At 33.4% G+C, this 26,927-nt stretch overlaps 1 protein-coding gene across 2 annotated transcripts in view; it reads right to left on the reverse strand.

The window, feature by feature from the left end:
• Positions 1-2,766: 2,766 nt before the first annotated feature.
• LOC123717801 (division abnormally delayed protein) overlaps positions 2,767-26,927 on the reverse strand; it is an 80,508-nt gene continuing 56,347 nt past the window's right edge. The window contains exons 3-9 of one of the 2 annotated variants that reach the window (XM_045674014.1): positions 23,813-24,156; positions 23,279-23,493; positions 22,044-22,212; positions 7,256-7,500; positions 6,600-6,723; positions 6,124-6,292; positions 2,767-5,463 (exon numbers count right to left, since the gene is read on the reverse strand). In XM_045674014.1, coding sequence (XP_045529970.1) covers positions 5,339-5,463; positions 6,124-6,292; positions 6,600-6,723; positions 7,256-7,500; positions 22,044-22,212; positions 23,279-23,493; positions 23,813-24,156 — 1,391 coding nt within the window. In that variant the 3' untranslated portion in view covers positions 2,767-5,338. Of the gene's footprint in view, positions 5,467-6,123; positions 6,293-6,599; positions 6,724-7,255; positions 7,501-22,043; positions 22,213-23,278; positions 23,494-23,812; positions 24,157-26,927 lie in introns of both variants that reach the window. The other variant, XM_045674012.1, reaches the window with a different exon arrangement.

Below are 26,927 nucleotides of genomic sequence, written 5' to 3' on the forward strand. Positions count from 1 at the left end.
TTTAATTTTTCGACTTCTGTGCTATGTTCAGTGTACATACAATTCTTTCCATATATTACAACTCGATTGTAGTTAAATCGAGTCGTGACTTTGTTTACGGCATTCGATTATAGATATTCATCGTTTCATTAAATATTAAGTACAATATAAGCCGGGTTTTCTGGAAGTACAAGGTTATTATGAAACAGTTTTCGGACGATCGAATAACAATCGTTTGTTGATCGCTACCTGTTTACATAAAATATTTATGTATTTACAAGGAAAACCAGCCTATGCGATACCAAAAAAAGCTGTCATCATAGCCTATGGAAGCCCACTTTAGTCGGTGCGTTGCCAGTCTTTTCAGTAAGCAAGACTGTTTCATTAATAATTATTTTATAGAACAGGGAACAAATGAGTAGGAAGCTCGGTGAGAGTTGATGGCTTCTTAAAAGTACTCTTTATTTCAAACATTAAATTTGTTATGAACATAAAATAATGTTCATAGCTGTATATAGTTTAGCTTCTATTGAAATCATTTTACAGACATATTTTACTGAAAAAATTAGTAAAAAGAAGTAAGTAGTGTGTAGTGAATAAAACTGACAAATAGGTTGAACATAATATTCAGTGTAGTTGGTGTTAGGAGTTAAATGTTATTTTTTGTGTTTATGACATAACGAAGACGGACAGAAGTCATTGACGAAGTTCAAATTTAACAATACGAAGCTGCTTAACAGGTTTCTTTTTTAATCAAACGATAATCGCAATTAAAATATAGCAACACAAGTGTGCCATTGGCCTCACATTTGCTGAGTGGTTATTTATGTTAAGAACAATGCGACCAGTAGCAAAGCGTGCGACAATCGCTTGCACGTTTCGAAATAACCCTTCCGGAGTCACGAGGGTGACACGACTTGACACCGAACGACCTATACGGGACCTAAATGTTATTGATATTCGATACGAGCTCTATACTTGTAAAGACCCATGCCCCATGTATTATTCTATGTTTCTGGACACTTGTGTAATAAAGCCGTTTTATACACTTTATAATTTATTTATTTATTACAGAAATACAAAAAAATTTAAAAATTAAACACATAATATACACAATATCGCTACTGTGAACATATTCATTCACTCTGCAGAAATATGTCGATACTGTCGGAGACAGCATTCAGTGGGCGCAACGTCCTGGATAATGGGGATCTGTGCATCAGACTGGTTCTTCCCTTGGTATCGCAAATAACCCAGGCCTTCGCCATCACACATATCCCATAGGTACTAGGAAACCCAGTTCTTGGAGTACACTTGAGCTGGACACTCAAGACTTTCAGTATTTATTTATTAACACTTCGTTACACTACAGAAAATGAAAAGTGAACATAATTAAATCAAAAGGACTGGCGGCCTTATCGCTTTCGAGCGATCTCTTCCAGGCAACCACTGTGAGTAAAGAAAAAATTAATAAAAATGTATTAAATTACATAAGATAGGCAAGTAGTGGAAAAATACTTGTTATACACAGTTATTAAGACAAAAACTAAACAACTAAACTAAACTAAAAAGATGATACATTACAAATAGAAAGTAAAAAGACACATAAATCACGATAATTTAAGATAAGTCTCACGTCAGTACATAGTAGGCCAACTATAATTCCCATCTGGTTTCCAATTTATTGTACCCTCCCTAATATAATAGATAATATTCTAAGTCAAGACTTCTGGCTAACTTTGACTCCCGTAAGAAACATAATACAGACATAGTGACAAGGCTCGTTTCTAAATTAGTTAATAAACAATGAATATGGACGCGTCTTTCTTTCCAGCTTAAATAATATCTCAAAACACATTACAGCATTATTACTTAGACAAGAGAATGAATACTCTCGCGTAAATCAGCGGAGCAGAGGCAATGGTCCGAAAGGTGCTTTGGCAATGGATATCTTTTGATGTGTCCTATTTTGTTAATGTTGTGCTTTATTCGGCTTTTTAACCATTTCCAATGCAGAAGCATTTGCATTCTATGCATTAAGAAATGGTTTTACGAAAAATATTTCGTTCCGTTGCATGTACTGTTACAGAGAAAAAATGCCTACAATTAAAATCACTGTAAGAAGACATTTCGGCATATTATGGCTGTTTTATCGCACATCATTTACAGCAATTTGGAGCCAATCAATCCCAATCTAACAATTTAAATGACATTCATAGCTACGTAATAAATAAATTAATGTGTTTGTTCGTTATAAGTAGGTACGAATCCATAGCAATATTTAGATTTGATGACTCGATTTAGTTAATATATAAGTTTCTGGTATCCCATCTGAATATTATAAATTATGCTATCAATATTATGATATATGTTGTCCAGGTTTTATTTTCTCCTAACCTTAAAATATAATAAGTTATTGGTGCTATAATCTTTTTATGTTTGGCCCTCAGATGTGTTTTATATTTTACTTTATCTAATAGGCAAGTCGGTGATCGGGCTCCTGCGTCTGAGACACGCTGTCGAGCAGAGCAAGCCGGTTTCCTCCAGATGTTTCATTTCACCGTTCGAGCAAATATTAAATGCTCATGTGGAGTAAAAGAATAAAGAAATTCAATTGGTGCCAGGGATCGAACCTATGACCTCAGGAATGAGAGTCGCACGATGAATCCACTAGGCCAACACTGGAAATTTATTTAGCGATACTGGGATGCATTTAATAATGTTTTCAAAACTAGTAAAGGGGTCAAACTTCTGCAAAGTTTCGTAAATAAAAAAACATTATTATTGTGGTACAGATTTATTATCATGATATAAACATTCGATTCTGTCCAGTTATATTTACATGGAGTTCTGGCATAGACTACGAGTATACTTTAACAGCATAGTACTACTTAAAGGAAACAGAACATTTTTGACAAGCCTTTGATGCCAACCCGAACTGTCACTTGTCAACTGTCAATCATGAAACTCGTCAAACGATTTAATATGTCCGGATTATATAATACTAGAATATAAAACTAAAGAACTTTTTATTGTTACAGGTCAACGTTATCTCTTCTCGGATAGACTACTCTTACTTCTTCACTAATCACAAAACGCAACTCGCTAAATTCTTTTGTTTTACATTCTCGTGTTATTAATATAATACTTGTAGTCATTACAATATACCACGTCATCACAATTATCTATAAAATTCATCATTCATCATTCTTTCATGTAACGATGCGATAAAAAGACGTATTGACGAACATTATTCGGTCAGGCAAAGAAGTGACAGGCTCGGCAACTGTTTTAAAAAATGACAATTGACTTGGCTGATTTGTCTAAACTCCTCATTTATAAAACTTTGTGAGTGCTAAGAACACCGACAATTATCATAAATTAAAATTTCGTTAAATTAAAATTACTGAATTCTATGCAATCTTTTGGTAATTCAGAAATTTATTGAAAACGATTATACAAAATGCATCAACACAAGTATGACGTGAAGTTAGCTTCAGGTTTGCAGTAAACGTGTAATTTTAATATAGTCAAATTATTAAATTCATTTTCTAATCTATCACTAATAATTTACAACACAATACGCTACTACGTCATTAAATGACGCGAATAACAAAACACAGTCGATTTATATTTCAAAATTGTCATACTTTTTAGGGACATCATTATCTCTATATGTACGTAATGCAATAATATTTTTATAAACCTATATATAACCATAATTTGTAGGCCTATTATAAGTGTTATAGTATTTGATGAAAAAATACAGGGTACCATACCATGACGTCTAAGGGTCTTAAATCTGCGAGTAGCTTTTTCCTGGTATAACAATTGATTAAAAGCAAGCCAACCGCCGGTATCAACACTTCGTGATTTTTTACCGGTCTTGTGTACAAAAATCGGTAAAAATATTTATTTTGTTTTCTGTCATAGGCCAAAGGTGTAACCGGCGAAAAGATGGCTAACAGCGGGTCATAGAAATGTCGTGACCATGGTTTCTTTATGTTTTGCTTTACAGAAGTTAGTAACGAAGCGGTCATGACCAGGCCTGGCCTGCAGATCAGTCTTACATGCTAGACGGCCTTCTACAAAAGAGATATATCATTTAGCTAATTTTTGAAGCTCTCTAGTACTCGTTTTACATCAGGGTTTTGGTGATGTTCACACACGTTTAGGCCAAATAGGCACTATGATATATATAAATAACACAACTTAGACTAATCCTGTATCACATAACATTAAATTATGAATTATATAAATAATAATATGGCAACAAAATGTTTACTTTTCTAAGCACCTAGAGTAGGTATTAAGGTATGTACACATATACAATTTATAATTTTTATCTAAACTTTATCCTAAAAGAATTATTGCCAATCTATTAACACTGAATAGAGATTTATTATGACGATTTCACATTATAAATGCATTTTCTATATAAAATGAGAATATATTTACAAAATACAGTTGTCGTGATATGCTGTACATTTGCAGACTTCCATTTGATATGCTACATCGCTTCATTTGTTTTGAAGCGTTTTCTGCTACGGACTAGCTACACTGAACAACTCTCATCATTGTCTTTTTCATAACCTCAAACCTATAAAGCGTACTAGGACTTGACGAAATCTATTGAAATATATATTTTTCTACTCAATTCATAAAAGTTAGATCAGTATTTATGTTTCGCGATACCTAAGTGATAGAGAAGCAAGGTGTCAAGCGTATATATCCCTAAAACAAGATTTTGCGACAATAATATCGACGAGGACGGGTAGTAATAAAGTTAGTATTTGACCTTAAGGACCAACCTTTAATTGGAACAGTGTATGATGTAGTTTTTGTAATCGATAAAATATATAAAATAATTCTAAAACAAATCAATGGGTGACGCGGAATTTTGAGTTATTTTCTTCTCTGGAAAATCGTATAATACAATATTTTTTTATTATTTATATTTTTTAAAGTGACTTAATTAATAAAATTTCCTTGATTTTATTCCGTTCTGTGGAATTTATATAATAACTTCATGTGGTCCCTCGCCAACCACGTTCGCTAAAAAGCACTATATTATACATAGAAAAGCAGTTATGTTTGGTTTTAACTAAATCAAAACCAATATTTTATATAAAAAAGTAACACACAATTTGATTTGTTTCTCAGTCCACGTACGCTTAATAAATAAACAATTTTCAAGTACTTCGAAACATAATACTAATATTGTTCTAATACTTTCAATCGAAGAAAACATTCGACAAAACGAAAACACTTTCAGTCCATTGCACACTCCAATATTGCTTGCATATGATATGGTTCACTGGGATCTCAAGACAGCTCTCGAGTTGGACTCGCACTTCGCCTATATGCTGACCACTGAGGAGACGAGTATAGCAACCATGAACCAGCAGACGGATCTGGTGGATGCTCCACTAATCTTTGGAGGTGCTGAGTATGTTGTTTCTTCTCCGGTAATCGTTCGACTCACTGCTTAAATAAACAAATTAAAGTAGTTCAAATTAACTTTTTGGTTCAATTATTACTTTACAACCTATACGCAATACGTAAATTTATTTCACCTTCTGAGCCTGACACACTCCGTCCACTTTTTGTAAGGCATGGCCAGTACCTCAAGATGTTTTCCTTCACCTTAGAAGCGAGTCATTTGCATCATAGACAGAAAGTCCATTGGTGCACAGAGGGATCGAAAGTACAACCATCAGATTAGCACGTTAAAGGCGTGTGTAGTACTAATAGAACGCTATTTAGAATAAATGTATTCTATATACATAACACAAATGAGATGGGAGATGATTATTTGAAAACAAAAGGCGATTGAATGTGACATTCATTGTTCAAAGACCGTGAACCTTGTATCAGCTGTTTGTTCGAACATGGCGATGTGTCATTGTTCTAATTTTGTATCCTTAACAACAATTTTTTTCGAATATATTGTTTTGAGAGATCGAACACATTATTCATGTAACTGATGAAGTTTCGTTGTTGTAATCCTAGTTCCATATGTTTATTGCTTTTATGAAATATATTATAGAAGTTTAAAATAAAATTAACAAAATTATTATGGCTACATTATTTTCTTTGTGGCTATGAAGACATGTTAAGTATTCAAGGTGACAAAGATCTCACCAATATCAGGCGTCCCAGATCCTTCTTCTCCAGAACCTTCAGCGTCATATGCGGCGTCGTCATCAGTGTAGAGACGACCAGAGCCCGAGCCTTCGTCTCCAGCTTCATCTCCTTGCATGAAGGCCTCAGCTGCTGGGAGATTTCCGCTCCAAGAGTGCAATACAAGTAACTGTCAAAGAAATTTTGGAGTTAATAGACAGCTTTTTAAAATAGTATTTTCTTTAGTGATAAGTGTATTCTTGCTTGTAATTAATAAATATAACAATAGTTAAACCATATAATAAAATTATTTTAGCTAAGAAATCTATATCCTAACTACAGAGTAATAAATATGAACAACAATTGGGATCGGGATTTAAGCTTTTGTTAAATATAATGTTGTAATATTATCAAGGCGAATCCATCCTCTACAAGCATTTACATATTTTTCATACATTTCTGTCTATATTATATATCTATAGTATATCTAATAGTACCTGTCTTGCCTGACGTAATCTCTCGCCAAGAATGGCCACTTCAGGATTGGAAGCAGTCTCTGTCATTTCGGGGTTGTATTTCTGATCACTCATTGAAGCAGATGCCACTAGAGCTTTGGTGTACCTAAAACGAATATTTTATTGTGAACTCACTCTTAGTCAGACGCAATAGTTATCACTTCTGGAACTAGAGAACTGGTGCAGGTGAATTGACATCATTACCAACAAGCTATTAAAATATAGTAGCGTAAGGTAAATTTATATTTTATAACATTAATAAATAAAAAAATAAATCAATGGCGCTACAACCTTTTTAGGTCTGGACCTCAGATTTCTGTATGTGTTTCATGATCATTTGTTAATCGAATAGGCAAGTAGGTGATCAGCCGTCTGTGCCTGACGCACGCCGTCGACTTTTTAGGTCTAAAGCAAAATTTCCTCACGATGTTTTCCTTCAGCGTTCGAGCTAATAACGACCTCAGGGATGAGAGTCGCACGCTGAAAGCCACTAGGCCAACACTGCTACTTATAACATTAATTAATGGCAACAGTAAAACATATACATTGTTTATTTTGCAAGCAGCGTATTTTAGATATATTATCTAAAACATGGTTCTTTTTTAATTACAAATATAATATAATATATTTTCACTTACTCTCCAACAGTATCCCCATTCCAGCAATTCTCATTTCCATCAGTGGCAAAGTCTGGGTCATCGCAGAGCCTGTCAGCCATACTGGCGAATAGCTTCTTCGTAGCGGCAAGCGTTGCTGCAAACTGGAGTAGTTCCGTGTCTGGTGGTGGAGCCCGCAACGCGTCCCTTCGAGACGACCCCGTGGGGGAAGGAGGAGGCAGGTTGGGGCTCTCGAGGGTAGATGGCGGACCGCATTCTTGACGCACCTGCGAATCGTTGCGACATTAATATACGAGTTTCTTACTACTAAAGTCTTGGTAGGCGTTTTTTTACCTATCAATTACTCCGTCAGGGTTCTAACCTAAAATATAAGGTTAAATTAAGGAGGCGGTTAAGGAAATTAAGGTAATTTTCATTAATTCTACCGAAAGAACTTGGATTCATAAAACCTCGACCTTCTGAAATGCCATTCATCATATTAATTCTTCAATATAATTAAGCAAACAGAATAGTAAACCAAGAATCTCGTTAGCTAAAATATAATTAAAGTTAATCCTGGCCCTTATGGAATTTCAACAAGAAAATATTATTGTAACTATCTTTCGTTATAGCGTTCTGAGTTGGTTTGTGCTGCTGATAGATGGAGCCTTATTCAGTGATACACACATTAATGCTGTCCTATAAAATATTATTTATTTTATTTACCGTTACCATAATATACAAAATAATACATATAAAAAAAAAACAAAAAAAGCAGGTTACATAAGTTATTAGGCGGCCTTATCGCTAACAAGAGTTTCTTCCAGGCACTAATATAAAACTATAAAAGAAGGAAACACCTACGGAGGGTAACGTACAAGAAATGCATAATTAATTAATTAAAAAAACTCAAAATAACATGTAACTGTAACTAAAATTAACTAAAGTAAAATCTACAGAACAAATATAAATAATAATATTTATAAAGAATAATGTAAAAGCTAATGCAAAGGTTAATTGAGTAACAATTAATATATATAAGTAGCTAATTTTACGAGACAGAAGAAAAATGATCAAAAAGAAGATTTTTAAATATTATATAACTTATAACATAACTTTAAATATATTATATAGTTTGACCAAAACACAATTCCTGTTAATTAAAATTGTCTTTATTCTTTAACTGTAATATCCCGCTATGAAAAGAAAATTATTTCCACCCAAAACTTTATTTATCTTATAACTATACGGTAGTGCTACATTTAATAATTTATTTAGCCTTTGATGCGATTTTTTTCTTATCGAAAGACTCTTGTGATTGTAAGAATCATTACACTACTTTTTTAGGTTTCTCAGTTTACGCTCAATGGACCCATTGAGAGTCTAAGTGCGGAAACTGAGTCCACAAACAAACACAGGTTTCTCAGTTACTGTGATTATGCAATTATATTAATTAGAGTAAGATGTGAGAAGATATTTCGTTAAGTGTTCTCAACAGAGAAAAATACTATAATAGTCAAAATTGTAGACTCGAAGTAGTCGACGACCATTAGGACATAGCGCATGTCGGTCACAAGATGGAAATTTGCATAATGAATCTGGTGCCATATAATAAGAGTGGTCGTGCGTAAATAGCCCACGGCGAAGTGAACGCCCTTCGTGACTCGCGACAAACGCAAATAAACGAGTATGCTCGCAAATAGACGCATAGCTCGTGGTCAGCGCAAATATTTCGTGCAATTATTACAAATTTTACCCTTGTACAAAAGTGGATTATGGCCAGCAATGTAAATTTCCAAACCATGTTCTATATACATTTTCGTCGTAAAATGAATTCAAAGTGTCAACAATTGGCTATGTCTGGTTTTTATTTCTATCGAGCGAAGTTATTTAAATCGTGTATTGATCTTTCAATACACGCGTTGGCCCTGTTGGCCTAGCGGCCTGCGCCTCTCATCCCAGGGGTCGTAGGTTCGTTCCCCGGTTGTGCACCAATGGATTTACTTTCTATGTACGCAATTAACATTAGCTAATGTTGAAGGAAAACATCGCGAAGAAACCGGCTCTTAATGAAAGAAATGGTCCAAGAAAAGATATCCAGCACAAAACTGATGTATAGGGTTGAGTATGTCTTCGTGAATGCAATCGAATTCCATTGACGCTGACATAGAATCTAAAGAACTAAAAGTCTAAATAAAAATTAAAAAAATAACTGGTCAAGCTGCACTATTACAATATATGTTTTTGGGTCAAATTATTTTGGAATACGTTATGACAAAAATTTCATTTAAATATCTGAAAATGTGTTACTGACTTACATGAGTACGTACATTTGGTGGCTGATTTAAACCTGATTAGTTTTATTACGTAAAAAACCCAACCTTACATATGTGTTTGTAATCTAATATGCTTTAAAATACTTCTGTGTCTCTGCGTAAATAAAAATGAATCGTAAAGTTGCGAAGTGCAAAGTGAATTCAAGTGTTATATTTCTTGTTCTCTAATTAGGTATTTATAAAGATTGCAGTGATAAAACCAGTTCTTTATCTGTTATAGATACCGGCAAACTTCTTGAGCATTAAACAAGGGAGTGGGGGAAAGTTTGCGCATCGTACACAGCGCGGGACACAAACGTCAACTGATTCACCAATCACGCGATCGAGACGTCACTCTCCCGCCACCTCCCCCCTCCCAGTGATACCTAAATATCGCTTCTGGCAAGGACATTTGTTCAAGACGTTAGCCGGTCTATATTTATCTATATTGTAAACGCAACTAAAGGTAACGTAGGTAATAAATCATATTTATGCGAAACCTTTGCGGGACAGTGTTAGAGCATATTAGTATTCAATAACACCGATCGGAGATATACACAAATGATTAACACCATTGTCTTTGTTTAACTATATTATTGTAGTCCTTAAAACAAACCATTCATCATTATTTATGAGGATTCACAATGAATCAATTATGTAATTACATATCACAATGTTGATGAATGGTTTATGACAGGTGACCGGTTTTTTCATTTTATTTGTTCTCGCTTTAAGGACCGGATAGGTCGCCAAACTCCAAAAAAGTACATTGTTTCTTTCTATTTTTTGTCATCGTTCCTTGAAGTAGGGCGAATGGATAAAATATACAGTGAAGTTGAGTAGTTTATGTATCCATTTTGAAACATCGAAACACGATTTAAAAAAAATCGCTCGATAGAAAAAAAATCCAAACGTAGCCAATTTTTGACACTTTGAATTCAATTTATGACGAAAATGTATATGGAACACGATTTTGAAATTTACACTACATATTGCTTCGCAAGCCAAGTAATCCATTTCAGAAAAAATAATGATAATTTAATGTTTTACAGAACTAATTGTTATTACGGGCAAGATCAATTGTAAATCTTTACCTATCTATCTATAATAAATGTTCTTATATTGGTGAAAAGTTGTTATTGACTTAATACTGTTAAAGATATATTATTATTATTATTTTATATTAGCGTAAACCAATTTTTAAATAATACGATGATGGAAGGCCTACAGTTTTCTATATGTGTTTCGTTATATTTGTTTGTATTCTAAATTAAATAATTGAACATGGTATTAAGTTTGATTGCTGCTTAGCTATTAGTAGAAAAATTAATCTCGTAGTATAAATAAACATTTACAGCTGGAGTTCAAACGTACGACGATTTCACCCGCTTAATCACTAAATAAGTACCAACTTGTTTGTTACACATAAGCATCGATTCAAAAGGCATAGCGTAGATGAAGCATTTCATTTTAGTTTTCCCGTTTTGCTTACGTACTCTGCGATAAAAACAAAACTTTGAAACGGTCCATATATGCGGTATTTCTTTAAATATACTCTTAGAGTATAAGCCTATATTTGAAAAAACAATAAATTTAATTGTAGACAAACAGTTGTGAGTGGGTTTGTAATAATTTGAGCATCCGGCGTTGTGTAAAACAATCAACGAATTCTATCACGTTGTCTTTAACATAAGGTTTTTACAGTATTGTCTTTTGTTAACATAGCTTTTACACATTAACTGTAAATAATTATAAGTTTATAATAATAATACAAAGTGTTAAAAAGTGTTTTCTTAATAAGGTTTTTATTTCAAGCAGTTATCAAAGACCAATTTTCTTTTGTTTATGAGTTATTTTATATACAATAAAATGTTTATATGCATTAAACACGATCATAACATTGAACGTAGCTGCGGAAAGACGCTCTTCCAATGAACAAGCCTATCTTATTTTCATAAAACAGGAATGATCGTCTTGCGGCTTCAGCGTCCGAATCTCATTCCTGAGATCGTTAGTTCAAATCCCAATAGACTATCGTATAAGTGCACATTGAATACAGGCTCGTACGGTGACGGAAATCACCGTGAGGAGTCATGAAGACAATCAAAAAGTCGAAGGCGTGTGTCAGGCGTACTAAAGAAAACAAATGCTCACGAATCAGATACACAAATCTGTGGCCTAAATAAAGAATAATGTGTGCGTGTACTAGTGTACACACGTAAGAAGTGCAACATCTTTATGACCTTATTTTTCGAAAAATAATCTACTATATGCAACATTACAGAAATTGGTTAAATAAAGTTTAACAAAAGGCTTTTATTATCATAGACATGAATACAAATAATACAATTATTTCATTTTACCTCCTAAGATTATTACTGAATTTCATTAATTTTAATAGAATTATTACTGTGATTGTTATCGTTATTATATGTTTTTGTTATTAATGGCTTCGAATCTCTTCGAATCAACCGTGGTAGGGACAAGAAAAAGATGGCGGGTAACCGAAAAACATGACGGTAAATGTTAACATAGCTTTTACACATTAAGAAAACACTTTTTGAACGGAATGAAGCTATGTATTATTATTATAAACTTATAATTAAATTTAAAATTATGTAAATAATTATAAGGATGTAATAATAATACATAGCTTCAATCCGTTTAAAAAGTGTTTTCTTAATGACGGTAAATTTTTTTTCGACGCCGATAAATAAGCTTCACTTCAAAAATGCAGCACCAGTTTTTTGCCAGACAGGGTTTGATGTGAAATAATGTTAATTCTATTGCGTAAATTATACTGCTCGCTACCGCCCTGCCCTACACACAAATTCAAACACAAAAGTCAATTTGATATCAGTTATCTCTCCCAGCACCTGTTAACCCTAACCTCACTCCATAATATCAATTGCAGATTAAGAAACAAAATTTTTATTCAAAGCTCTTGGTATAAATAAACACTTAATTGATTTCACTACCATTTTCGTGTCGTGACAATTAATAAAATAACGGTCTTAAAACGTCTGGCGCCTCGAAATTAATTAACGATTAAGAATTGAATTGCAATCGACATTGAAATTCAATAATACAGGTTTTCACCACGAATCGGATTCAGTAGTTGTAGGCAGACGTGTCCATAAAGATAGAACATCAATAAATATGTGTGATACGGTGGTATATCAATAAAATTGCCTAGTCGATTGGCTGCGCCGGCGCCCACGTGTCGTGGCTTAAGTTACGTGACCTTTTCTATTTAGTTATTCAAAAATATATATTCGACATTCCTTTTAACAAAATCAAACTCAATGATAGACATATAATTGATAAGATATTATGAAAACTGTTTCACAATACATGAACATCTTTTCTGTTAAACGAAATATACTGCTCGCAACAAGATTACAGATTGTACCTACACTTATAATAAACCAAGAGTCTCTGGCCAAATGTAAATTGGAATTCTTTATGTAACCGTAAATCGCAATAGTTTATGACTTGTTGGTTGCGAGAGAAAGCAATAGGCGTGGGCGGGCGCCGGCGCTCGAGTCTACGAATAACGTTGTAACACTTTCATGACTTTTCACCCGTGAAGACTTTGTGAAGACTTTAAACAACTAAGTCTTATCTGTCTATAACATAACAGAACATTATGTATTATTCTATTAAGATTGAAAAACGCCTGCTAGGATTTCAGAAATGACACGTAAACAATTATTGTGCTAATAGCAAAGATACGGTGAGTGTAAAAGGCAGTCCTTCCGATCAAACTTATTGTTATGTTTATTCACTATAGATAAGGCCAATTAAAGGATTTTTACTTCCAGTGATATTATGTCCAGCGGTATGGTGACTGGTCGTATTTGAATTCATGTATGTGTTAGTTATTTCGACTATGTATTTGCGTTTTATTCCCACGAGAATGTAAGTCCGCGCTCCTCTTTCACCATGCTTATTGAGGATCTTTGACAACCTGAGACAAATCTTTGCTTTTTATTTATTTTATTACTTAAGATGTCATGTGGAACATGGTGGTTGCAGCTCCTCATAAACGTTGTGGAAAACGAAAAACTTGGCGGTTAAAAAGAGTGGCGGAGAGTTTATTGCCAGTTCTTCTCTTCCGTTCTGCGCTCTTGATTTCAGAACTGGCAGTAAATGTAAAATTAGAATCATTAAATGTATATTTCTTTTTTTTGACGTTCATAAGTAAACATTGAGTTACCTATATGAATAAATGATTTTTGACATTGACTTTATACTTTATAATATTGTTAATTTTTACAAAAACGGTGCAGTTCGTATGAAGTCCTGAATCTACAAAATGACACTTGGTAGATTTGCGTTTGTTTAATTTAATAGACAACTAGGTACTGAGTTTACTAGAGTTTAGAGAGAGAGAGAGTAGATTTAGTTTAGAGTATGACTCTCATTAGTCAAAAGCTGGACTTGGATTTGGAGTTTGAATCTCATATACTGTACTTGCTCTGTTCTCGTGGGTAATTAATATTGAATGATTGTAGATTCTTATGCAATTGCATGCATTATGCATGTTTAAACGTGTCCTAGAAGATTACACCAATTAGTCTTCATGCAGATTTCTCAGAATGAATTAAAACTAGTACTGCGCATGAGTGTGCATACCAAATTGTCGACTACGATAATTATATGTACTATTATGACATTTCTCGCATTAAAATAATTATGGTTCAGTTCCAGAATTAAACGCACGCAGGCCAAGTTATCATTACTTTAAGGCTTATTAAATTATATACATTATTATTTACAATCAACCTGTCTTTGCTAGGACGTCAGGCTCACTAAGTAACATGAGTTTTCTATTTCCGTTAACTCCACATAAATGTGAATATTGATGCAAGCGCAAATAGCGGAGTAAAGGTTGGATTACGACGTATATAATAGGCATTAAGTGTAGAGATGAATTCAATTAACATTTAAACATTAAATAAACCCGGCGGCCAATTGATCAATTTCTGACAATCACTCCAAATGTCAATAATTAAAATTCGATAAAATATCCCTAATGGCTAAATATGTAGGAATTAAGTTTTATTTTTCAAACAAAAAACAACTATATTCAACTTATGAACGTCAGAATAGAAGTTAAATTAATTGTAAATTTATATTTACTACCAGTTCACAAGGCGTAGAGCGGACGAGAAGAACTCGCCAGAAACTCTCCGCCACTCTTTTTAATCGCTAAGTTTTGAGTCATACAAATTGTTTGAACTGGAGCAAATCAATTCCAAGGATTGGGATCATTCAAATTTATGAAAGCTTTATTGATTAATTTACGTCTAACGAGGGCTTTGAATTTATTTAGAGATAATTCTCTAATTTCGCTTGGGAGATTGAAAACGAATACAATTTTTATATAAGGAGACAGTGAGTTTTACTTATAACACCCTACCATAGCCCAATGAATGAAGTTGGCGTCCACACGCCACTTTGATAAGGCTAAACACCATCCCAATCCGCTGGTGCGCAAAAGCATCAACTATTACCCTTTCCCGACAAAAAGGGCAGCAAACGATAAATTAAAAGCCGCCCGCGCGGCCAATAATAATGAAAATAAAAATACACAGATTAGGGTAAAAAACCGCCTTCACCGGGGAAGGCGAGGAACTTTACTTCGCACTTCGCTCACTCCAGTGAGCTTCCGTCCTGCCCTTCAGGCGATTGACCACCCCGCGACCCAAGCCGAGGTTCGAGTCTCACAGGAGACGCCCTTGCGCTAGCCGCGGGATAAAACGCCATTATGGCCGAGCTACGCTGGCAAAAACAGCCCGAGCTTAGCTGTAAAGGCCCTTAAGGCCAACAGCGAGAAATTCCATTCAAAAAAACACCCCATATTGTTCAGGTGTACATCCAATGTAGCCAAGCAAGGTGTTTTTCTATTTCGTTGATTTTTTTTGGTATGATATCATGGGAATTTCGGAAGTTAGACGACAGAGCAACAAAAAAAATATTCTGAATATTAGGCGTATCGCATAAGCGTAAGATGTTAAATATCAGATCAGTGAATTTATGTATATACACACAAACCAAAACATATAAATAGATACACACAGGAGTTACTTAATATAACATGTCGCAATATCAACAAAACAAGTTTCATAAGAAATCTGGAGGAACATGATAACATTTTATCGCCAAAATAATCCATTAAAATAATAAACAATTCAGAAATCGTGTTTTTAAAGTTAAACATTTAGTAAAGAAAGTCTCGTTAAAAGGATTTGTGGCTTTTGTTCAAAATTTTAATCTTTTACGGATGCGAGTGGAGAAAATAACACCATTATGGTCCTGCAGGAAGTAAGTCGAGGATTGTTTATGTTTCATTATATTTTTGACATTCATACCGAAGAGATTTCAAAATGGCGGGAAAGTTTCAACTGAAATACAGTATATAATTTGGTTGTTTTATTTTTCAATAATTGAAGGCAAGTGCCGTGAGCTTCGTCTTCAGAAATTACGATGCCTTACTACCACCTGTCATATTCTGTGGTCCGAAACGAGAAACTTCTTTTATCAAAGTGACAAGTTACCCACACAAGTAAAAGTAATGTTGTAAAACAAACACATGCCAATTAAAAAGTTCGAAACTCGATTTGAGAACTGGCAGTAACTTAAAAGTTACCTAATATATGTATAAATGATATTTTATTTATTAGTATACATAATAAATAGTCATGATTAACTGAATACGATTTACTAAAATAATCGTGTTTCGATTTGTTTTAGAAGTTTATGTTACATATATCTGTAAGTAAGCTTTCCGATTCCAGCCTGAGGCATCAGGAGCGGCTCCGAGGCTATTAGTATGAAAATTTAAAGTCAACATTTCCCTTTACGTTTATTACTTTGCCACGATTTACGACGTGAAATGTGATTTGCAACTTAACGTAAACACTGTATAATACAATAGGCATAGGATTTCTATATTGATATAAATTTAGTATATATAGACGTAACATTTGTGTTTTCGTATGTATGTGTGTAATGTTTTGACACAAAAACTACTGGACCGATTTCAAAAATTCTTTCATCGTTAGAAAGCTGCATTTTCACTGACTGACATACGCTACATTCGTTTTCGAAAAAATATGGATACATAACATATGTGCAGTGGAAAATATTGATGACTGAACAAAAAAAAATTGTACAGTATTATAGAATGTCAATATCTAATGGAATGTTTTACCCATGGGTAATTGTATGTTGGCCTTTCCCGAGACGGAGCTCCAAAACATGTTTATTTTGCTCCCACAAAACAAAACTACGTCAAATGTTGTGTATAGGGAAGTTCTAAGACACTGAAGTTTTACAAATAAATCGCTTCTCTAACATTATAGAAAAAAGATTTGCATTTTGGATTTTTGTTATTATTTTTAACAATTTATAATACACAGAAATGCCTGGACTGATCAAAATATTATTTAATTATTTACTTGAAATCAAGAATGTTTGTACCTGTAGAGTATTTGTCAATTTACTAATGACAGACATTATGATATATGATATTACGAATTTAAAAATGTTAAGTAACATCTGTATGTTGATTGAATTAAAATATGTATCTAATAATCTGAAATGAAGTAATTAAAAACTTAGAAAACTGTTACAATAGAACTTTTATTATAACAAAAATATATATATAGGCCGACTTAGTAGACTCTCCAGATTTGAGAGATATATATATATATATATATAAATGAATCCCTTGGGCATCACGCGTGAACGGCTGGACCGGTTTCGCTAATTCGTTTTTTGTTGCGTTTGTTATTGTCAGGAAAATTGTCATTTGAATGAAAAGAATAAGAAAACAGCGAGGAACTAAGAATACTTAACCACCATATTAAGTAATCATTAAAAGTAATGCTTCGATCGGAGTTATTATATTGATAAAATACATATAAAATAATTACAGTCGCAAATTGTTTGTGGCATTAATATTTAATATCCATGCTTTTCACATGGCCAGTTATTTGTCACCTATTCCCGTGTCCGAATACCAACAAAACTATTTATATACGTGCCAGAAAAACAAACAAAGTTTGTTGTATATCATGAAGCATTTTTAGTTAAATATACCAATTCGAAATCAATATTCAAACTGAAGACAACGTCTATCTGGTCCGCTAGTTAATTATAAAAAAAGAACAAGAATAAAAAGTCTACAACTATAATAATATCTGAAATAACACTAAACTACTGTTACTGTTTAGTTTTGTCTTAATAACTATATGAATTATGTATTCTTGCACATCTTGCTCAGCTTATCTAATTTAATAAATTTCTTTCACAGTGGTTGCCTGGAAGACATCTTTTCATTTTATTATAATTATGTTAATGCAACGAAGTGTTAATAAATAAATAAAAGGATTTTTAGACTATGGATTTTAATTATCAGTTGTATTTTTGTTTACAATGTGGATGGCATATGATGTCGTTTCCCGAAACAAAAGAAATTTAAATGACTTAAAGAATTCGAAACTAAACCATCAATTACAAAAATGGGTACTTACAGAAGTATATAAATTTAAAAAAGTTAATATTAAGAAGAACGTTTTTAACCTAGAATTTCAAATACACGGTAATCACCATGCGTACCTATTTTTATTCCAGCATGTACTATATTAATACATAATTAAAGTGACATTGTTTAGGAATTTTATCTCAGTTCATCTCTTCTATTTGCTTGTGAATACATAAAGACACATTACTTTAAAGGATATAAACGCGAGTGTAGTTATTTACTACTTGATGGGAGCAATCAGACAGAACGAATTAACGAAGTTTTAATTAAATATGTAGAACTCAAGGATAATAAAAATATATTATATAAGCGAACATCCTTTTAATGTCACAGATTTTCTTATAAATGATGCATGACCATCTGGCGTATCTGCTGTACACATGGTAGCATTTGTATCATTCACGTTTATAATAATAAAAATATTAACTATAATTATTTGTTTGAACGAGTTTTGAAATTAATTGAACTTAGCCTGGATTCCACTTTATGGAATGTGTAAAAGATTTTACAGTTATAGTTATATACATAACGATATGTAATATTTTTTTATATATCATTAAATTATTTCGTTATTAACTTAGGTCTAATCTATAATATTTTCGTGATTACCTGTAACAGTATATATAACTGTCTCAGTTTCACACGACTGGACATATATACGATTTGTTATAAATATAGCCTATGTTACTAATTTGATTCGATACTCGATTCTAAAGCGGACAAATATATTATGAGTTTATAGTGTTCATAATATAAAAAAAATATGAAATACATCGATATATAAGCCTTTGAATCGCCGTACACATACAATTCTTCCTGCCTATAATTATAATGATTTATTGAAATGAATGATTTTATTTAGTTGTCAGCACTTTCAATATTCATCAAGTGGAAACCTACGCTCTATATGCTTCTAGAAAATTCAACAAAATATATTCTAAGAAATAAATACACGAAAAATTTGTATTACGTTTTATAAGGTTTTTCCTTATAATAATTCGTTACCATGGTTACAAACATGGTTCACTTTAGAGCACGTTTCATGATGAGGCGATCACACTATATTATAATTGCCAAGATGTCAACCATATTCTTTATGTTTATGTTAGATGACGATGACGGACCGTTTAATTCCCTCAAATATGGTTGAGTAAAACGATGACTGGCTCACACGTCATGCCTGGACAGGTACCGCTTCCGGAATCTGGACTGCGAGGTTTCCGTTCAGTTTTATAATTAATAAAAATAAAGAGCGGACCGTTACTCCTTTCTGGTTTCTTCTATCTATGTTTGTCATAAATCATAGTCATTTTTATGATGATTTGATATTTTAAAAGGGTACCGAGGGTTACGCCGGGTTTTTCTCTCGGCCTACAGCCTCTGTCTTTGCCGATGAGTAGGGAAGTCTACCGATACAAATTTTATGACGTGGAATAAGTGATACCTGTATCGTATATTACATAATAAACATATTTTATTTTAACGCAAATCAGCAGCTGTCAAACCATATGAATTTCTTTGCGCTAGTTAAAAGATAACATTTCAAATAATTGACGTAACCGTGTGTTTCGAAATCCCAAAACACCTCAACATGGTTGCAAGTCATTACAATTTCAATTAATATTTTATTGAACTAAATACTTAAATTAAAAACTTTCGTAACATTTAAAAATAAACATAATCCTTATTTAACATTAAAACCAATTTGTAATCGAATAAGCCAATTAAACAGTTATAAACATTTTTATAATCTGTGCACAGGTTAATCAGTCACAGACTATAAACGATAAATTTTAGTCTATAGCGAAGATGTTCTGTGACCGGCGCCCACGTGTGACCCCACCCCGCCCACAATCACTTTATGGCCTCATCATTTAACATTAAATTATGTTTTACAACATTATTGGTGAAATGAAAGTTACATAAGTCAACAATAGAGTGACTGCGGTAAAAAAAACATATTTGAATAATACGTAAAGTTGGATAAGTCGATAATTCAAAATCTATAGTATATAACCTATCTGGGATATAAACTACATTTTAAAAATAAATCTATTAAACAGAATAAAGTATATTTATTGGCAGAGTAGAGAAATGTTTCAAGTAATGATCGTGTCGCTAAGTTGTCTGGCTCTTGGCCAGTCCTTGGATTGCAATGTTGACGAAACACTTGTCAACTACAAATTGCAGTTAGCACTTACTGCATTGGCACATTCAACTTATACGTAGTTTGGTGCCTTGTCTTTGGCGATCGAAACTTATAAGCGTCAACACCGATTCCTTATTTACGTAACACAATATACTTTTCTCTATAATTCAAATGAAGAAGCCGTATTGTACATCGCGTCTATTTGAGATGCAGGGGATGATATAAGAAGTTTTTAATTACTACAATAAGACAATGATGACAGATTTGCTCCACAATTTGCTTGTGAATTTAAGTTGTACTTCAAATGCCTTATTTTTCTTCATGAAACTTGACGCGCTCGCATTGTTACTATAATTTATACCGCCTCGGGTCACTGACACCTCGAGCTCCGCGCGAAGTGCAACTTATTGCTGACTTCGCAATAAATCAAAGCCAAGCTCATTGTGCATTCACAAATATATTTTATGCAGAAATATCTCGACTTGCATTAACTAAACATTACGAAGTTTCTATTTCGTTTAGTTGTGTAAAGTATTTTGAGAATTCAGTTGATAAACTGTGTACAAGCACTGAAGCAGTATTTACTCTACTTATTATATTTTTATGAATAAATAAATAAATGGCACTACAACCTTTTTAGGTCTGGGCCTCAGATTTTTATATCGGTTTCATGATCTTTTGTTAATCGAATAGGCAAGTAGGTGATCAGCCTTCTGTGGCTAACACATGTCGTCCACTTTTTGGGTCTAAGGCAAGTCGGTGAAAATCTATTGGTGAACAGCCGGTGATCGAACGACCTCAGGGATGAGAGTCGCACGCTAAAGCCACTAGGCCAACACTGCCTACAACACTGCCACTTTTGACCTTTAGACGTACTGCTTTAGAAACATATCCATTTTGAACTAAATAATTCAAGAAACATTTGCTCAGTTTAGTGATTAAGCAATCTCGTTTGAGCACGTAAGTAATATTTATATAAGTTTTATTTAGCGAGATTGAAATAATTTCATGTAAATGTTGAAATACTTTTACAGAAACGGAACTGTTAGGTTTCAACGCCGGCATTCTAAGTTCCAACGACAATAATTAGACTTTGCGAGTTATTATTCACGATTTGCATTTTGAGCGTTACTTTAACGACCTCTGAGTGCTGTTTTGAATGCTTGAAGACTTGAACAGTCTTAAGAGGAATAGTAATTTTGTTCATACGATGAATAAGATCGATAGATATGAGTAAACAATAAAAAAATATTTTATAAAACGTTAGGTCTAGTTTGGAAGTCTTTCTAAGTCTTCCATTGGTAGTTAACGATAGTGTGTGTATGTGTTAGTGAGTAGATGTCGTGTTTATTCTGTTTTTGTTCTTGATCATGACAAATATTACAAAACAAAGTTCCGTTTTTCATACAATTTTATGTATACGTTTAGAATTACATTCCCTTTTTCACTAATTGTATTAGAACATTATTAATACTAATAATTGAAGCAAATCATAATAAACGAGGAGTATATTATATTCTCAACGAAATTATCTAGAATAGTTTGTAGTTAATTTGAAGGTTGGGTTTCCATATTTTTATTAGTAGAGGTTTTGGGGACACTTAAATAAAACAATGGCGCTACAACCTTTTTAGGTCTGGCCCTCAGATTTCTGTATCTGTTTCATGATCATTTGTTAATCGAATAGGCCAGTAGGTGATCAGCCTATGCCCCTAGGCATAGAAAGGAGGCTGATCACCCCCCCTAGGGGACAATTAGTAGGTCTATTGTTCGCTAAGTAGATTTGTTTATAATTAGGAAATAAATCCGTACCTTTTTTTCCAATATAACATGGTTCTCCAAAGCGTACATGATGGCTTCAGACACCCTGGCGTCCAGCGCCCTGAGTGCGGCATCAGCGTCTGCTCTGGCCAGCCTTTCCACGCCTTCCACGTAACTGGCCCATGGCGCGTCCAGCTCTGATATTATCGATCCAATACATCTGAAATTACAATTTTTCATATAATTTATATTTTTATTACAATAAGCACCGCAGGCAGATGTTAACTTGTGTGCCTACCTACCTATGTAATGCAGTACTTACAAGTAAATTATATTCTTTTATAAAAATTGCTATTATACATGAAACAAGCGCGCGCCGAGAGCAGATTTGACTGAAGGGTTGCTCAATAGATACTTCAAAGCAGTGCTTCGTTGAACAGCACTTAAAAGTAATAGCTACATTATTTTCACTAGTAAAATCGTCTTAACAAATATCTGTAGCAGAGATTTTAATGAGAAATTGGCGATGTACATTATTGAAGTGAAACCTCTTTATCGGCGTTGGAAAAAAAATTAGCGTCACATTTTTCGGTTACGCGTCACATTTTCCCGTTACGCTCTATCTTTTTCTCGTCCCTACCATGCTTGATTCGAAGACATTCGAAGCCATTAATAACAAAAATATATAATCATGATGACAATGATAGTAATAATTCTAGTGCAATTAATGAAATTCAGTAATAATCTTAGTAGTAATAAGGTAAAATGAAATAATTGTATTATTTGTATTCATGTCTATGATAATAAAAGCCTTTTGTTAAACTTTATTTAATCAATTTCTGTAAAGTTGCATATAGTAGATAATTTTTCGAAAAATAAGGTCATAAAGAAGATTCACTACTTACGTGTGTACACTAGTACACGCACACATTTTTTTTTATTTGTTCTAAAGATTTAAACGGAATCCTGGTTTTTAAATTTAACTAGAACTTCGAGTTCAAATATACAAAAGTGCATTTCATTTTAGTACAATGGGGAAAATAACTTTCATATTCTTAAATGTAGGCTAGCTGGTAATGCAGATTCTTTGTTTTACTCAATGTGCTGTTTCTTGATAAAAGGATTTCTAGTTTCTAGGAACTTCATTTTACCTTGTGTTATTTTCACGTATATTTTAGTGTATATTTTGTGTCTTATTAAAGAAACATTATTACTTAAAATACTTAACAAGGCAAACTAATTGTACAAACATTGCTATCAAATAACTATAAATTCCAATCGCTTACCCTCTAGCGACATTGAGACAATAATTCTTGCAAGGGCTGACGTCATGGCCTTGACATCGCGAGCAGCCGCCCATCTTCAACAGCAACCGACCATAGTGGCTGTGGGCGGCGCTCTTCACTGCCCCCTCCGCACCGCCCAGAGCGCCCGCACCGACACCCAGCACTTGTAAGAGCGCTCGCGCAGCCTCCAAAGACTTGGCTAGCGACGACCCCAACTAAACATTTACATATAATTAACTCATTTTAATTCTTATTTATGTTTCTTTTATGTATCATACAAATAAAGTTGCCATCTCAAATTCTCTTTCCGCACAGATCTTTCGCTGACGAAACGTAGAACTAGAATAAAATAATTAATTTGGCTTTTATCGGTTTAAGAAGGGCTTTTCAATATTAAAAATAAAATTATAAACTTTTAAGCGAAAGTAACTTATAACTAAAAACATATAAGTACGGCATATCAATACTTAATGACGAATCAAAAATCATTTAAAAGGAAATGCTTTAGATTAGTTAACTAAATATCGTATTTACCTGTTCGGGGACGTCTCCAAAAGGCTGGACAGCATCATATGCGTCCTTCAAACACGCCTCATAGGCTGTCGTGAATTGCTTCGTGTCCAGCCTCAGTACGTTTTGATACGCCACGGGAAATACTTCTCTGAAGAATTTCTTCGTACTCTGCGCCATTTCTTTGGGTGGTGGGGAAGCAAGGTCAACGGCATCTTCAGTCTCTAGATTGGATCGAAGTAAAGTCCTTATGTCATCGTATAGGGTCGCTAAGGGAGCGTGAGCCCTCGTGGCGTGGCTTCTGTAGAGTTGGGACAAGAGCGCTGCTGTCTTGTTCTGTGACTGGTGCGACAGGGCAGTTAGATGCTCTGTAAAAAAGAAATTCATTTACCTATATATAACTTCTATGACTACATTTTTTTTACAAAATATATGATAGAAATCTGCGCTCGCACAGAACCTTTAACCTTCCGACTCCCAGAACCAACATTGGGCTCCGCGAGCCTCTTCACAGGATGATTTCTACTTTGGATTCTGCTACTAATATCGACCTTTCTTCGCACTCCTCTGCTTAATTTAAGAATAGGTTTAAGCAAATATTTATGCCCTAAACCTTGTCTACGATCTTTCTTCTTTTTCATAGCTACTAGTACGTTTGTCGTTCTCTTGATTATTAAATTTTGTGTTTCTGCTGTCATGTTTTGTATCTTATTTTTATCAGTAAAACTTTTTGTGGATATATCCAGTTTTAGTTTTAGTTGTATTTATTTGTTCATTTCCTAACTGAATAAATAAATACTGAGACTTCAGCGCAGGCAATCAGAGTTAAATATAAGGAAAGAAGATAATAAGGTTAGCGCTAGTGTGTGGATTTGGATGACCGTTCCTTTCGAATATGCTCATGGTTCATACAGATTCCCTTTCGAAGGTCTGGGAGAGGAATCAACAATGATTATTTAGTTATTTACTAAATCAGTTTCGACACATTTAGTAATAGATTTTTCCATAGCCGTCGAAGCAAGACCATTGTTAAACACTACAGTAGTACGACACAATCTTTCTTAATCGTATCGATCTTAAGTTAGCAAGGTTCTTCTATTTATTAAGAATAATCTTTTAAAACATATATTTGCAAATGCATACTGATTGAATATAGAAGTAAGTTTTGTACTTACTTCTATATTCAATCATTTACGTTACGTTACGTTGTTTCATTCAAATCGAAACAAGAAATCTGTCAATATGTCTAGATTGGTCGTAATTCGAGCAGAAAAGTAGGCGACTCATTTTTTGCGAATCTATTTCAGAGATGTAATGACTGAGGGCAACGACCGCTGACCAGTGACGGCGTTTATAGATCAATTTTTTTATCAAAAAATGTGTTACATTTGGTAAATCTAATTAACTGGATGATTGATGGGCTAATTTTGCCGAGACGTACGAATTTTACGCAGTTAAATACAACTAAATGAGTTCTAACACAACTAAAATGAAAAAAAAAAAATTGCTTCAAGTTTTTTACGATAGATAATCTAATTTTAACTAGGAATAATGGCAAAAACTATTGTATCTAAACTTATAAATTTATATATAATCTAAACTATATTCACGTTTATTATTATTACATAAATTATTATACTATTTGTTATTACACTTGATAAATCCATAAATGATACTTTGATTTTGTTATGTGTGACAATATTTTATTTTGTAATAATAAAAAATTGTTTTAACGTTTCAGTTTCACGAGAGCTGCTGTATCATATGTGAAGCGTTCATACGACTTATTGAAACAACACAATATTATTTAAAAAGTCTATTAATTTTTCCATCCCCCAGCTCACAATCGCAAACAAACACTGTACTCAACAGTTGTTTTGCCAGCTTTTAAATTCCTTTGATAACGGTGGTGCAACAAAGCTTCGTGTGTACTATACAATTACTGCGCAACTTAAACTAAACAAACCTAAACAAATACATAAGTTCATCCTTATCTTGGAATGCTTAAATCAAAAGTTTAACATTCTCGAGATATGGTTTATAATATTTAAGTTTAGGTTATAAAATTTCGTATTATTACTTCATATTTATTTATTAAAGTTTACAACATCATACATACAGTACTAAATCTACTGCATATTTTACAAAATATTCCATCTAAAATGTATGACAATTGAAGTAAACATAAGTGTTTAAAAAATTCAACTAAAACATATACAAGATAAGTACACAATAAATTTAAAAGATTTTTTTGGTTAAGTAGAAAAAAAATAGAAATAAAAAAATCATCACAAAACAGCGAATTAGGTTCGAAATAGGCACCTAACATTGCTTTCTCTAGAACCGATCTGCCCACTTCCGAATATATCCAGCTCTGGATAAGCACTGATCAATCCGTCAAAATCGCGAAGAATTCGAAATAGAAAGAGAATTGCTTGAACTACTAGGTTGGTTGTTAAAATCGCGAAGAATTCGAAAGAGAAAGAGAATTGCTTGAACTTCTAGGTTGGTTGTTAAAATCGCGAAGAATTCGAAAGAGAAAGAGAATTGCTTGAACTTCTAGGTTGGTTGTTAAAATCGCGAAGAATTCGAAAGAGAAAGAGAATTGCTTGAACTTCTAGGTTGGTTGTTAAAATCGCGAAGAATTCGAAAGAGAAAGAGAATTGCTTGAACTTCTAGGTTGGTTGTTAAAATCGCGAAGAATTCGAAAGAGAAAGAGAATTGCTTGAACTTTTAGGTTGGTTGTTAAAATCGCGAAGAATTCGAAAGAGAAAGAGAATTGCTTGAACTTTTAGGTTGGTTGTTAAAATCGCGAAGAATTCGAAAGAGAAAGAGAATTGCTTGAACTTTTAGGTTGGTTGTTAAAATCGCGAAGAATTCGAAAGAGAGGTGCTTGGACATCACATTATATCGAGTCTGATAGCCGTCCCTTAATATTGATTAAGATTGCGCTCACACTTGGGTATTGTCGCATTCTTTGCATATTTAGAATTCAATAAACTTAGCCACTAAAACCACGGTGGCGGTCTATCAATATTTTATTTAGGAACACATTTGAATGAAGCAATGAATGACTTTGCAAACGTTTTTCAGAGACGGAGGTTTAATTGAAAGGAATTTCTTTAAATGTGCCTTTGGA

This window comes from Pieris brassicae, chromosome 13 (genome assembly GCF_905147105.1).
Source record: "Pieris brassicae chromosome 13, ilPieBrab1.1, whole genome shotgun sequence".
In the NCBI taxonomy this organism is placed as follows: Eukaryota; Metazoa; Arthropoda; class Insecta; order Lepidoptera; family Pieridae; genus Pieris; species Pieris brassicae.